Below are 12,731 nucleotides of genomic sequence, written 5' to 3' on the forward strand. Positions count from 1 at the left end.
AAAAAAAAAAAAAAAAAAAAAAGGATAAGTAGGATTCTGTCTAGGGAAAGCTTAACCTTGACCTCCCTTCATCCATCTAATGAATGTGAACAAGACAATAGTAGTTTTTACTTTCATGAAGTTTATAGCTCTTCTCTAAGTCATTTTCTCTTTCTGTTTCTTCTTTTTTAGATGAGAGAATTGGGCCAGATTATCTACCTGATTGATGATTATAAAAATACCTTCTTTGGGGCTGGGTGTGGTGGCTCATACCTGTAATCCCAGCACTTTGGGAGGCCGAGGCAAGTGGATCACGAGGTCAGGAGTTCGAGACCAGCCTGACTAACCCCATCTCTACTAAAAATACAAAAATTAGCTGGGTGTGGTGACACGTGTCTGTAATCTCAGCTACTCAGGAGGTTGAGGCAGGAGAACCACTTGAACCTGGGAGGCGGAGGCTGCAGTGAGCCAAGATCATGCCACTGCACTCCAGCCTGGGCAACAGAGCAAGACTCCGTCTCAAAAAAACAAAACAAAACAAACCTTCTTTGTTTTGTATGAAATAGTAAAACTGGCTTTATTGATCATATTTTAGTTAAGAAAATAGCAGCCCTGCCTGGTATTTTGTTTAATTACATTTACGTGAAATATCCGGAATAGGTAAATCCATATAGATAAAACACAGATTACTTGTTTTCAGGGACTGGGGAGAGGGGGCGAATAGGGAGTAACTGCTTAATAGGTACTAGGTCTCCTTGGCCAGGCGCGGTGGCTCACGCCTGTAATCCCAGCACTTTGGGAGGCCAAGGCGAGCGGATTACGACGTCAGGAGATCGTAGACCATCCTGACCAACATGGTGAAAATCCGTCTCTACTAAAAATATAAAAATTAGCCAGGCATGGTGGTGTGTGTCTGTAATCCCAGCTACTTGTGAAGCTAAGGCAGGAGAATCACTGGAACCCGGAGGCGGAGGTTGCAGTGAGCCAAGATCGCGCCACTGCACTCCAGCCTGGGTGACAGAGTGAGACTCCGTCTCAAAACAAAACAAAACAAAAAACAAACAAAAACAAAACAAAACAAAAAAAACCTTGGTACTAAGTCTCCTTCTGAGGTGATGAAACTATTTTGGAACCAGATAGACATGGTGGTTGCAGAACATTGTGAATATTCTAAAGACCACTGAGCGCAGTCCTGTAATTCCTGTTCATCCGGAGGCCTGGGCAACATGGCAAGACCTGGTCTCTACAAAAGTACATAAAATTAGCCGGGCATGGTGGTGCGTGCCTGCAGTCCCAGCTACTTAAGGCTGAAGTGAGAGAATCGCTTGAGCTTGGGAGGTCGAGGCTGCAGTGAGCTGTGATTGCACCACTCGACTCCAACCTGGACCACAGAGATCCTGTCTCAAAAATAAATAAATAAATAAACTTACTGAATTATTCACTTTTTCTTTTATTATTTTTTACCTAACAACAATAAATTAAGCAAATAATTTACTTTAAAGTGGTTAATTATATGTTATGTGTAATTCATTTAAATGTTAAAAAGCCCACCTAGGTTTAAAGTGCGTGGCTGGGCTGCAAGCCCTTTAAGAACCTCTCAGACGGGAGGCGGGGCTGGAGGGGCGGACCTGTAAGAATCACGTGGGGCGACGCCTGCGCAGACGGGTCACGTGGTGGCTGGGCCGGGGAAATGGCGGCTTCAGGAGAGAGCGGGACTTCGGGCAGCGGAGGCAGCACCGAGGAAGCCTTCATGACCTTCTACAGTGAGGTGAACACAGAGTGAGGAGGAGTAGTGGCACCGGGGCGACCTCTCCCAGATCTGCTTTCCCAGTGGACAAAGGCAGTGGCCGCCTGGCCTGGACCGTTGGGCGATTCCTTCAGTCCAGTCTTCGGGGTGGCGGGGGTCTGGGGGTGTGTAAGCGTCTCCCACTGATAGCTGCTGGGAGATCCCCTGGGCAACGAAAGAGGGGATGGTGTTCGACCTATCGAGGGAGGTGGCGATTGCGTCCAACGTAGTGCGGGCGCGCGGGCAGAGTGCCCCAAGTCCGCGGAGTCGGGGGCTGGCAGAGGCTGGGCCCTTCCTGGGAGTGACTTAGCCTTCTTGTCCCCCAAGACGTTTCTTAGTCCTCTGTAATGAGTTGTTTTAGTGGTTGTTTCTGCCATTCACTAACGCCAGGCACTGTGTATCATGCCAGTTAGGCATTATATTACCCCCCCTTTATAGATGACGAACCTGAGGTTTAGGGAGGTGAAATAGTTTTGGGCCTTACAGTAGGTTACAGCTTGCTTGGTGGTATGTTAGGACAGCACTGGGCTTGTTCTGAGCCTCTTTTACTATCGCATCTCCAGCGCCTAGTATTTAGTGGATGCTCAGTAAATATTTGTTGAGTGAATGAATGAATAAATGAAATAAAAGCATGCCTTTTGGAGTCAGAATCTCAGATTAAATTCTTGCAAGGGGCTGGGCACAGTGGCTCACATCTGTAATTCCAGCACTTTGGGAGACCCAGGCGGGAGGAACCCTGAAGCTTGAGGCTGCAGTGAGCTATGATCGGACCACTGCACTCCATCCTTGGCGACAGAGGGAGACCCTCTCTGAGTCAGAATCTCAGATTAAATTATTGCAAGGGGCTGGGCACAGTGGCTCACATCTGTAATCCCAGCACTTTGGGAGGCCCAGGCGGGAGGAACCCAAAAGCTCGAGGCTGCAGTGACCTATGATCAGACCACTGCACTCCATCCTTGGCGACAGAGTGAGACCCTGTCTCTTTAAAAGGAAGAAAAAAAAAGGGTAGAAAAAAAAATTCTTGGCGGGCGCGGTGGCTCACGCCTGTAATCCCAGCACTTTGGGAGGCCGAGATGGGCAGATCACGAGGACAGGAGATTGAGACCTCGGTGAAACCCCGTCTCTACTAAAAATACAAAAAATTAGCCCGGTGGTGGCGGATGCCTGTAGTCCCAGCTACTTGGGAGGCTGAGGCAGGAGACTGGCGTGAACCCGGGAGGCGGAGCTTGCAGTGAGCCAAGATAGTGCCACTGCACTCCAACCTGGGCGACAGAGCGAGACTCCGTCTAAAATAATAAAATAAAAATTCTTGGAAGACAGTTAACCTGACTGGACTGGGATTGAATTCTTCTTCTTCTTTTTTTTTTTTGAGACGGAGTTTTGCTCTTGTCGCCCAGGCCTGGAGTGCCGTGGCATGATCTTGGCCCACTGCAACCTCCGCCTCTGGGGTTCAAGCGATTCTCCCGCCTCAGCCTCCCAAGTAGCTGGGATTACAGGTGCCTGCCACCACGCTTGGCTAATTTTTGTATTTTTGGTAGAGACGGGGATTTCACCATGTTGCCCAGACTTGCCTCATATTCTTTATTTATTTATTCTGAGACAGAGTCTCACTCTTGCCCAAGCTGGAGTGCATAACCTCTGCCTCCTGGGCTCAAGTGATTCTCCCACATCAGTAGCTGGGACTACAAGCTCGTGCCACCATGCCTGGCTGATTTTTGTATTTCTTTGTAGTGACAGGATCTTTCTGTGTTGCCCAGGCTGGTCTTAAACTCCCGGGCTCAAGCAATCCTCCCGCCTTGGCCTCCCGAAGTGTTGGGATTACAGGCGTGAGCCACTGTGCTTGACAAGAGAATTAATTTTAAAATAAACATTTTCATGAGTACTAAAGTTATTGTATAAGAAAGCGTTTCATAAAAAAAAAAAGCGGAAAAGAATTAAAAAAATAAATAAAAATAAAGCGGAAGCATCTTTCTCAGGGTTCAACAAGGCAGAAGATGGGATCTCTAGGTTGGCATGGGTTTGAGATGTGGAGTTGCCCCCCAGCAGGCTGTGAGCTATTCAGGGTTAAGGACCGTATCACATTCATCTTTTATTTCTTGCATTTGTAACAGTGCTTGTTACATAGTAGTTTCTCCAAAGTACTAAATTTAGGTTTAGACACCTGGCAGGCGCTACCTGTAGTCTCAGCTGCTCTGACGGCTGAGGTGGGAGGATTGGAGGATCACTTGAGCCCGGGAGGTGGAGGTTGCAGTGAGCCATGATCTGTGTTCTGTCACTGCAGTACACACCCTGGGTGACAGAGCAAGACCCCTTCTCAAAAAAACAAAAACAAACAAAAAACCAAATAGCAATCTTTGTTTGAATTGGATGGGAAAAAATAGGAAGGATGCTTCAGTCATTTTTTTTTTAATCCAAAATGTGTTTATTGAGATGGTTTCCCACTCATCTTGATTCAGAGTGCTTTTAGTGCTGCTTCCTCCTAAAGGAACATCCTTCTGTAAGCCTTGCTTTTCCTCCTGTAGGCTGGCAGAGGACAGTGGAACAGCCAACACACAAAACTACCATTTGTGCGTGGCTGAAGACTATGGTGATTTTATAGCATCCTGGGCATTTCACATCCATGAAGTAGGAATTGGGGCTCTGCACCAGGCGTTTCTTCTTGTGTTTCCTCTTCTCTTCTGGGGAGGGATGAAGGAGATCCTTTGTGAGAGGCATGTTCTTGTGTGGGTAGGTCGTCACTGCCGGAAAAAAGGCTTCAGTCATTTTTTTAAAAAATAGAGACAGGGTCTTGCCATGTTGCTCAGGTTGGTCTTGAATTCCTGTGCTCAAGTGATCCTCCTGCCTCAGATTCCCAAAGTGCTGGGATTATGGGCATAAGCCACCACACTGGCCTCATTCATTTAACAGATGTTTATTGAACATTTGAAATGTACTAATGTGCTATTTAGGTGTTGGGGATATGGTAATGAACAAGAGAGGAAAAAAAATCCTGTTTTCATAGAGTAAAGAGGGAAGATGTCTAGAAGGAATGACTTTTTATGTTAATGAAATTCTTTCCAACCTTGTTTTGGCCATAGGAATAAAGATGACATATAGCATACCAGAGATTCATTCCAACTAGCATTCCAACTCTGACAGTGACACCAAGAATGTTTTCCTGGGACTGCCTGGTGCTTGTTCTCCCTGGCATTGTCTTCAGGTCAGGGATTTTTCTGTTTTCTTTCTTTCTTTTTTTTTAAATTAAAAATAGAGACGGGGTTTCGCCGTGTTGCCCAGGCTTGTCTCAAACTCCTGAGCTCAAGCAATCCGCCCACCTTAGCCTCCCACAATGCTGGGATTACAGGTGACAGCTACTGCGCCTGGCCAAGTCAGAGATTTTTCCTAACACTATTAGAATTAGGTGGTGGAGTTATTTGTTCCCTCCCATCAACAGTTTTAAATGCTGCTCATAGTTAATGTCTTACTGTGATTGTATTTTTCCTTTTTTTGCTCTTTAAATTTTTTTTTCTTTTTTTTCCCCCACAGAGAAATCTCTTTTTTTTTTGAGATGGAGTCTCGCGGTGTCGCCCAGGCTGCTGGAGTCCAGTGGTGTGATCTCAGCTCCCTGCAACCCCTGTCCCTGGGGTTCAAGCAATTCTCCTGCCTCAGCCTCCCAAGTATCTGGGACTACAGGCCATGCCACCACGCCCGGCTAATATTTTGTAGTTTTAGTAGAGATGGGGTTTCACCATGTTGGCCAGGATGGACTCCATCTCCTGACCTTGTGATCTGCCCATCCTGGCCTCCCAAAGTGCTGGGATTACAGACATGAGCCACTGCGCCCAGCCTATTTTTTTTTTTCCTTAAAATTAAAAGCTGTAAATGAAGTATAACCACACACAAGCACATCTTCTGTCATTAAAGTAGAAATTCTTTAAAGGCTGTGACTTATTTATCTTTGAATCCTCTTGATGCCTGCTGTGGGGTCAAACTGTTGGGTTTAAAATTCTGGCTTACAAGTTGGGTAATTGGGAACAAGTCAGTTATCTTCTCTAAGCCTCAGTATTCTTATCTGTCAAATAGGTACAATAGCAGTATCTACCACATAGGGTTGTTGAGATTAATAAATACATGTAAGGTTTTTATATTAAAATTCAACAAATGGTAGTTTTAATTTCTCAAAGCGTTTATCAAAATGTCTTGCACATGGTAAACACACAAATAAGTGTTTGTTGAACATATCAGTGAACATTGTGTTAAACAATTCAGTTTGTTATTGAATTCTATTAATGAAGTTTTTAATCCTCATAATTTTAGGTGAAACAAATAGAGAAAAGAGACTCGGTTCTAACATCGAAAAATCAGATTGAAAGACTGACCCGTCCTGGTTCCTCTTACTTCAATTTGAACCCATTTGAGGTAAGCTGATTGGTGTTGCTAGGACCTCTGTAATGGAGGATATTTGCATAGCTACAGGCATACCTACATCAGAATACATACCTAATTTATATCATAGTTAGGATTGAGAAAAATGGTGGAGTAAAGTGATGGAATCTGTATAGTACAAAATTGAGTATTCCTTATCCAAAATGCTTGGGACCAGAAGTTTTTTGGATTTTGGATTTTTTGGGGATTTGGGAATATATACATCCATTCTACTCACTTACTGGTTGAAGCATCCCGAATTAGAAAATTCAGAATGTTAATGAGCATTTTCTTTGAGCATCAATTGACTCTCAAAAAGTTTCAGATTTTGGAGCATTTTGGATTTTGCATTTTTGCATTTAGGGGTACGTAACCTGTATGTAGATTGTCTTTAAACTTGGTTGGTTTTACTGAGCAGAACTGGAGAGGCAGCATGTTAAGAAAGGTGAGATGGTCACATACCTTTCATCATCTTTTAGCAACCCAAATATATAAGGATTTAATTTCAGATGTGAAAGGGTGGCCAACTCTGATAAATTTAGGATTCTTTTTTTTTTTCTTTTTTTTTTGAGACGGAGTCGTGCTCTGTCCCCCACGCTGGAGTGCAGTGGTGCGATCTTGACTCACTGCAACCTCCTCCTCCTGGGTTCAAGCAATTCTTCTGCCTCAGCCTCCCAAGTAGGTGGGATTACAGGTGCCCCCCGACTGTGCCTGGCTAATATTTGTATTTTTAGTAGAGATGGGGTTTCACCATGTTGGCCAGGCTGGTCTCGAACTCCTGACCTTGTGATCCGCCCGCCTCAGCCTCCCAAAGTGCTGGAATTACAGGCGTGAGACACCGCTCCTGGCCTAGGATTCTTGATTTAAACTACTTGTTAAAACTTTTCTGTTTCACTATAATAAATACCAAAAACCCAACAACAACAAAACAAAGATCACAGGATTTTAGATAAGTGAATATACTTTTTGATTTTCTTAATTTTATAACTTTAAACTTTTCCTGGTTATAAAAGTAAATCATATTTGTTGTAAATGTACAGAAAGCAAGAATAATCATGTATAATCCCACCTAAGAGAAATAGCCACTCATGTTTACACTCAAACTGGTTTGCTTAAAAACAAGGAGCATCACACACTTAGTCCTTTTTTTTTTTTTTTTTTTTTTTAAAGAGATGGGGCCTCATTATGTTGCCCAGGCTGGCTTAGAACTCGTGGGCTTAGGTGATCTCCTTGACCTGCTCAGCTTTTGGAGTAGATGGGACTACAGGCTTATGGCACCACGCCTGGCTCAGCTCAATATGGTTTTATTTTATTTTATTTTATTTTTTTTGAGACAGGGTCTCATTGTCACCCAGGCTGGAGTGCCGTGGTGCAGTCATGGCCCACTGCACCCTTGAACTCCTGGGCTCAAATGATTTGCCCACCTTGGGCTCCCAAAGTGCTGGGATTACAGCCATTTGCCACCATGTGCAGCCTCAGTGCTGTTTTAAATGCTTTTTTTTTTTTTGAGATGAAGCCTCACTCTGTCACCTGGGCTGGAGTATAATGATGCGATCTTGGCTCACTGCAACTCCACCTCCCAGATTCAAGTGATTCTGCTGCCTCAGCCTCCCGAGTAGCTGGGATTACAGGTGCCTGCCATCATGCCCGACTAATTTTTGTATTTTTAGTAGAGACGGGGTTTCGCCATATTGTCCAGGTTGGTCTCGAACTCCTGAGCTCAGGTGATTCACCTGTTGCGGCCTCCCAAAGTGCTAGGATTATAGGTGTGAGCCGCTGCCTGGCCAAAAAAAAAAGAAAATTAATTTTCTTTTATTTTTTGCAATTCTTGACAAAATATTAACATCTTTTTTTTGTTTTATTTATTTATTTATTTTTTAATTTTGTTGTTTTTTTATTTTTTATTTATTTAATATTAACATATTTAATCATAAATGAACTCTTCAGAAATCAGTACAAAGAGACTAACGTTACACGGGAAGTGAAAATAAAAGGAACAGAGGAAAATGGAATAGCACAAATGAGTTATAAGGCTATATGAAGATGACATATAGTTAATACTAATCGTTGAGAAAGCAATTTCATTATAAATTACATTATCAATGCTTACAAATATTGATATCTGATATTTGTACAACTTTAGGAAATGAAGAGTTCTCAGATACTCAGGAAACTTACTCTAGTCATGAGGAGTTTACTCAAAATGTAGATTTTGCATAAACTTGGCCCCAGCAATTCCAAACCACGGGAATCACTCTGACGAAGTAGTTGGATACACACACATATACATACATTTTTACTACATGGTAGATGTGTAAGTAATGTATCATCCCCCAAGAAACTATTTATGAACTGCTTATAAAATAATAGCCTGGGGGGTAAAAAAAAATTCTGTATAATTTATTTAATCATTTCTTTATTGTGGAATAGTTTAGCTAGTTTATTTCTTTCTAGATTTTTTTGTTTTTGAGATGGCGTCTCACTCTGTTGCCAAGGCTGGAGTGCAGTGGCGCAATCTCGGCTCAGTGCAACCTCTGCCTTCTGGGTTCAAGCGATTCTCCTGCCTCAGCCTCCTGAGTAGATGGGACTACAGGCACGTGCCACCATGCCTGGCTAATTTTTGTACTTTTAGTGGAGATGGAGTTTCACCATATTGGCCAGGCTTTTCTCAAACTCCTGACCTTGTGATCTGTCTACCTCGGCCTCCCAAAGTGCTGCAATTACAGGCGTGAGCCATCACGCCTGGCTCTTTAAAAAATTTTTTTAACAGGCAGCCCTCTGAACCAGAATAGGTTCAGAGAGACTCCCTAAACTACTTTTTAATTGTTCACGTTTACAAATAATTTTGAAGCGAATATTTCTGTATCTGTTAAATAATAGAAACAACAATTATTAGGCACTTAGAAAAAACTCCTCTCACTTTTGTTTATTGTGGAAAAATATACATAACATAAAATTTGCTATTTTAGCCAGGTGTGGTGGCTCACGCCTGTAATCTCAGCACTTTGGGAGGCTGAGGTGGGAGGATCCTTTGAGGCCAGGAGTTCGAGACCAGCCTGGCCAACATGGCGGAACCCCCGTCTCTACAAAATAATACAAAATTAGCTGGGGAGGGTGTTGCATGCTTGTAATCTCAGCTACTTGGGAGGCTAAGGCCCAAGAATCACTTAAACCCAGGAGGTGGAGATTGCAGTGAGCCGAGATTGCGCTAGTGCACTTCCAACCTGGGCGACAGAACAATACTGTCTCCAAAAAAAAAAAAAATTACCATTTAAATTTTTAGTTTTACAATTTAGTGGCATTGAGTACATTCACAGTGTTGTGTAACCATCACCACTGTTCATATTCAGAAATTTTTCGTCACCCCAACCAGAAACTTTGTATCTGCTAAACAGTAACTCCTCATTTTCTCCCTGACCCTTGGTAACCTCTACTCTATCTACTTTGTCTATGAATTTGCCTCTTCCAGGAAACCCATATAAGTGGAATCATACTGTATTTGTTACTTTATGTCTGGCCTATTTCACTTAGCATGATATTTTCAAGGTTCATCGATTTTCTGTTTTTTGAAGAGTAATTTTTCAAGAATTTTTTCATTTTGAAACAATCTCAGATTAACAAAGATTTCAAATACAATATGAAGACTTTTCCTTGAACTCTTTGAGAATAAATTGTTAGAATGATGGTCCATCACCCTGATATACTTTAATGTGATTTTTCTACAACTATCCTCTTACTGAACCACAATATAAACTATCAAAATCAGTAAGTGAACATTGAAACATTGTTACTTTGTAAATCATCAGACCCCATTCAAATTTTACTAATTGTCCCAAAAAAATCTTTCTCAGGGCCTCTCTAAATACATTGTTACTATATAATCCTCAGACCCCATTCAGATTTTACTAGTTGTCCCAAAAAGGTATTTTTCAGAGCCTCTCTGTTGCTCAGCTCACTGCATAGCTCACTGCAACCCCGAACTCCTGGGCTCTGGGCTCAATTGATCCTCCCACCTCAGGTTTTCAAAATATTGGGATTAAAGGTGTGAGCCACTGTGTTTGGCTCTTTGGTTTGTTTGTTTGTTTGTTTTGAGACAGAGTCTCACTCTGTTGCCCAGACTGGAGTGCAGTGGCAGGATATCAGCTCACTGCAACCTCTGCCTCCCTGATTCCAGTGATTCTCCTGACTCAGCCTCCCAAGTAGCTGGGATTACAGGCACCTGCCACCATGCCTGGCTAATTTTTTTTTTTTTTGTATTTTTAGTAGAGACGAGGTTTTGCCCTGTTGGCCAGGCTCGTCTCAAACTCCTGACCTCAAGTGATCTTCCAGCCTTGGCCTCCCAAAGTGCTGGGATTACAGGCATGAGCCACCGTGCCTGGCCTTTTCTTTTGATTTAACTTGTAAGGCCCTGTCAGGCGAGCGCTGTAGACTTCTCCTCTTTGTTTTGTTCAGCACCTTGGAAGGAAAGGTGCTCATCTCACAGGACTCTGGAAGTGGTACATCATTAATAGGTCAGAGAGTTCAGGTGTGACCTAATACTGGATTCCTTTTTCAAGCAGACGATCCTAAAGGAGACTGCTGTTATATTTTGAGTTCAGGAACTTACCTGAATGCAACAGTTAAGCATTTTTGTTTCTGTGTGATGATCAATTAGCTCCCTGAGGTTCAAGACTGTAGGTCTCTCCCTCCATACCCTCAAAGCCTGAGACACAACAGGTGTTCAGAAAAACCTTCCAAGAATCTGAACAGACCTGTGTGTTTGCAGCCATGTTGGTAATAAGGCATTTATCATTTTTGTCAGAAATACCTATTACTTGTCTCTCCCTTATCTACTGTGAGAACAGTAATTCTTAAATTCTGTGAGGACAGGAGAGCTGTGGTTAGAATGTGTCCCCCAAATTCATGTGTTAGAAACTTAATCCCAGTGCAACAGCTTTGTGGGGTAGGGCCTAATAAGAGGTGATTAGATCACAGGGACTCTGCCCTCACACATGGATTAATGTTCTCAGCTTGGGAGTGGATTAGTTATCTCAAGAATGGACTTGTTATATACGTGAGTTTAGCCCCCTCTTGCCCTTACCCGATGACGGCCCCTCAACCTTGAACTTCCCAGCCTGCAGAAGTATAAGAAATACATTTCTTGGGCCAGGCGCGGTGGCTCAAGCCTGTAATCCCAGCACTTTGGGAGGCCCAGACGGGCGGATCACAAGGTCAGGAGATCGAGACCATGCTGGCTAACACCGTGAAACCCCGTCTCTACTAAAAAATACAAAAAACTAGCCGGGCGAGGTGGCAGGCGCCTGTAGTCCCAGCTACTCGGGAGGCTGAGGCAGGAGAATGGCGGAAACCCGGGAGGCGGAGCTTGCAGTGAGCTGAGATCCGGCCACTGCACTCCAGCCCGGGCGACAGAGCGAGACTCCGTCTCAAAAAAAAAAAAAAAAAGAAATACATTTCTTTTCTTTATAAACTGCCCAGTCTATGGTATTCTGTTCTGGCAACACAAAACAGACTAAGAAAAGTAGTGAGCACAATATCTAGCTATCTTAGAAACTTTTTGTGCTCTAAAAGTTGGTACTGAATATATAAAGCTGGCTTCAAAGAGGACCGGCCACAGGTAAAAGTCCATTGTCTTCACTGTGCCACATGTGACTGACACCTCCAACTCTTAAAGACAAAAGAGGAGTTGGATTGGCTTTGAAGGCACTCAGTGAATATTCGTTCTGATATAACTCTTGGAAAAATAACTTTTGGACTGTGTGTTTGTATGTGTATGTAGGTATATATACTGTCTTCTTTTTTGCCCAATCATGTGGTGAAAGTAAGCTCGAGATGTTAACACTTAATGCCTGAATACTTTCGCGTGCATCTCCTTGAAACAAGAACACTTCCACGTAACCGCAACACCACTATCACCTATTGGAAAATAACACTAAGAAAGAATAGAAAGGCTGGGCACAGTGGCTCACGCCTGTAATCCCAGCACTTTGGGAAGCTGAGGTGGGCAGATTGCCTGAGTTCAGGAGTTTGAGACCAGCCTGGCCAACATGGTAAAACCCCATCTGTCCTAAAATACAAAAAAATTAGCTGAGTGTGATGGCACGCGCCTGGAGTCCCAGCTACTCAGGAGGCTGAGGCAGGAGAATTGCTTGAACCCAGGAGTGGAGGTTGCAGTGAGCCAAGATTGCTCCACTGCACTTGACAGAACAAGACTCTGTCTCCAAAAAAAAAAAAAAGAAAAAAAATAGAAATCGTCCCACCTTCACAAAAAAAGCCTCTAATAAAATTAGAGCTTAGGAAACTTTAGCTGTAGGAAAACAACATTAAGTAACTTTATCCAGCATACAGTCGACATGCAGATGGGCCCAGCTGTCCCCAAAATCTCTTTTATCGCTATTTTAGGTTTTTTTTTTTTAAACTCAAGAACCACGGTAACCATTTTACTATCTGTATATATCCCATAACATCATGTTGTAATCCCCAAATACACACAGCAAAATTTATTTTTAAAAAAGAAATCAGGGTTTATGAATTACATTTGGCGTGATTAGTTGTAAGCTATAAC

At 43.1% G+C, this 12,731-nt stretch overlaps 2 protein-coding genes across 2 annotated transcripts in view; one reads left to right on the top strand and one right to left on the bottom strand.

The window, feature by feature from the left end:
- The first annotated feature begins 1,626 nt into the window (after positions 1 to 1,626).
- DNAJC8 (DnaJ heat shock protein family (Hsp40) member C8) overlaps positions 1,627 to 12,731 on the top strand; it is a 30,305-nt gene continuing 19,200 nt past the window's right edge. The window contains exons 1-2 of the mRNA XM_017856396.1: positions 1,627 to 1,747; positions 6,062 to 6,163. Coding sequence (XP_017711885.1) covers positions 1,670 to 1,747; positions 6,062 to 6,163 — 180 coding nt within the window. The 5' untranslated portion in view covers positions 1,627 to 1,669. The remainder of the gene's footprint in view (positions 1,748 to 6,061; positions 6,164 to 12,731) is intronic.
- Positions 4,175 to 4,485, bottom strand: LOC108518182 (40S ribosomal protein S27-like). Its single transcript, XM_017856397.1, has one exon. It carries the CDS (start codon positions 4,478 to 4,480, stop codon positions 4,229 to 4,231), a length of 252 nt encoding a protein of 83 aa, XP_017711886.1. The 5' UTR covers positions 4,481 to 4,485; the 3' UTR covers positions 4,175 to 4,228.

This window comes from Rhinopithecus bieti, unplaced genomic scaffold (assembly GCF_001698545.2).
Source record: "Rhinopithecus bieti isolate Rb0 unplaced genomic scaffold, ASM169854v2 scaffold_41082, whole genome shotgun sequence".
NCBI classification, from domain to species: Eukaryota; Metazoa; Chordata; class Mammalia; order Primates; family Cercopithecidae; genus Rhinopithecus; species Rhinopithecus bieti.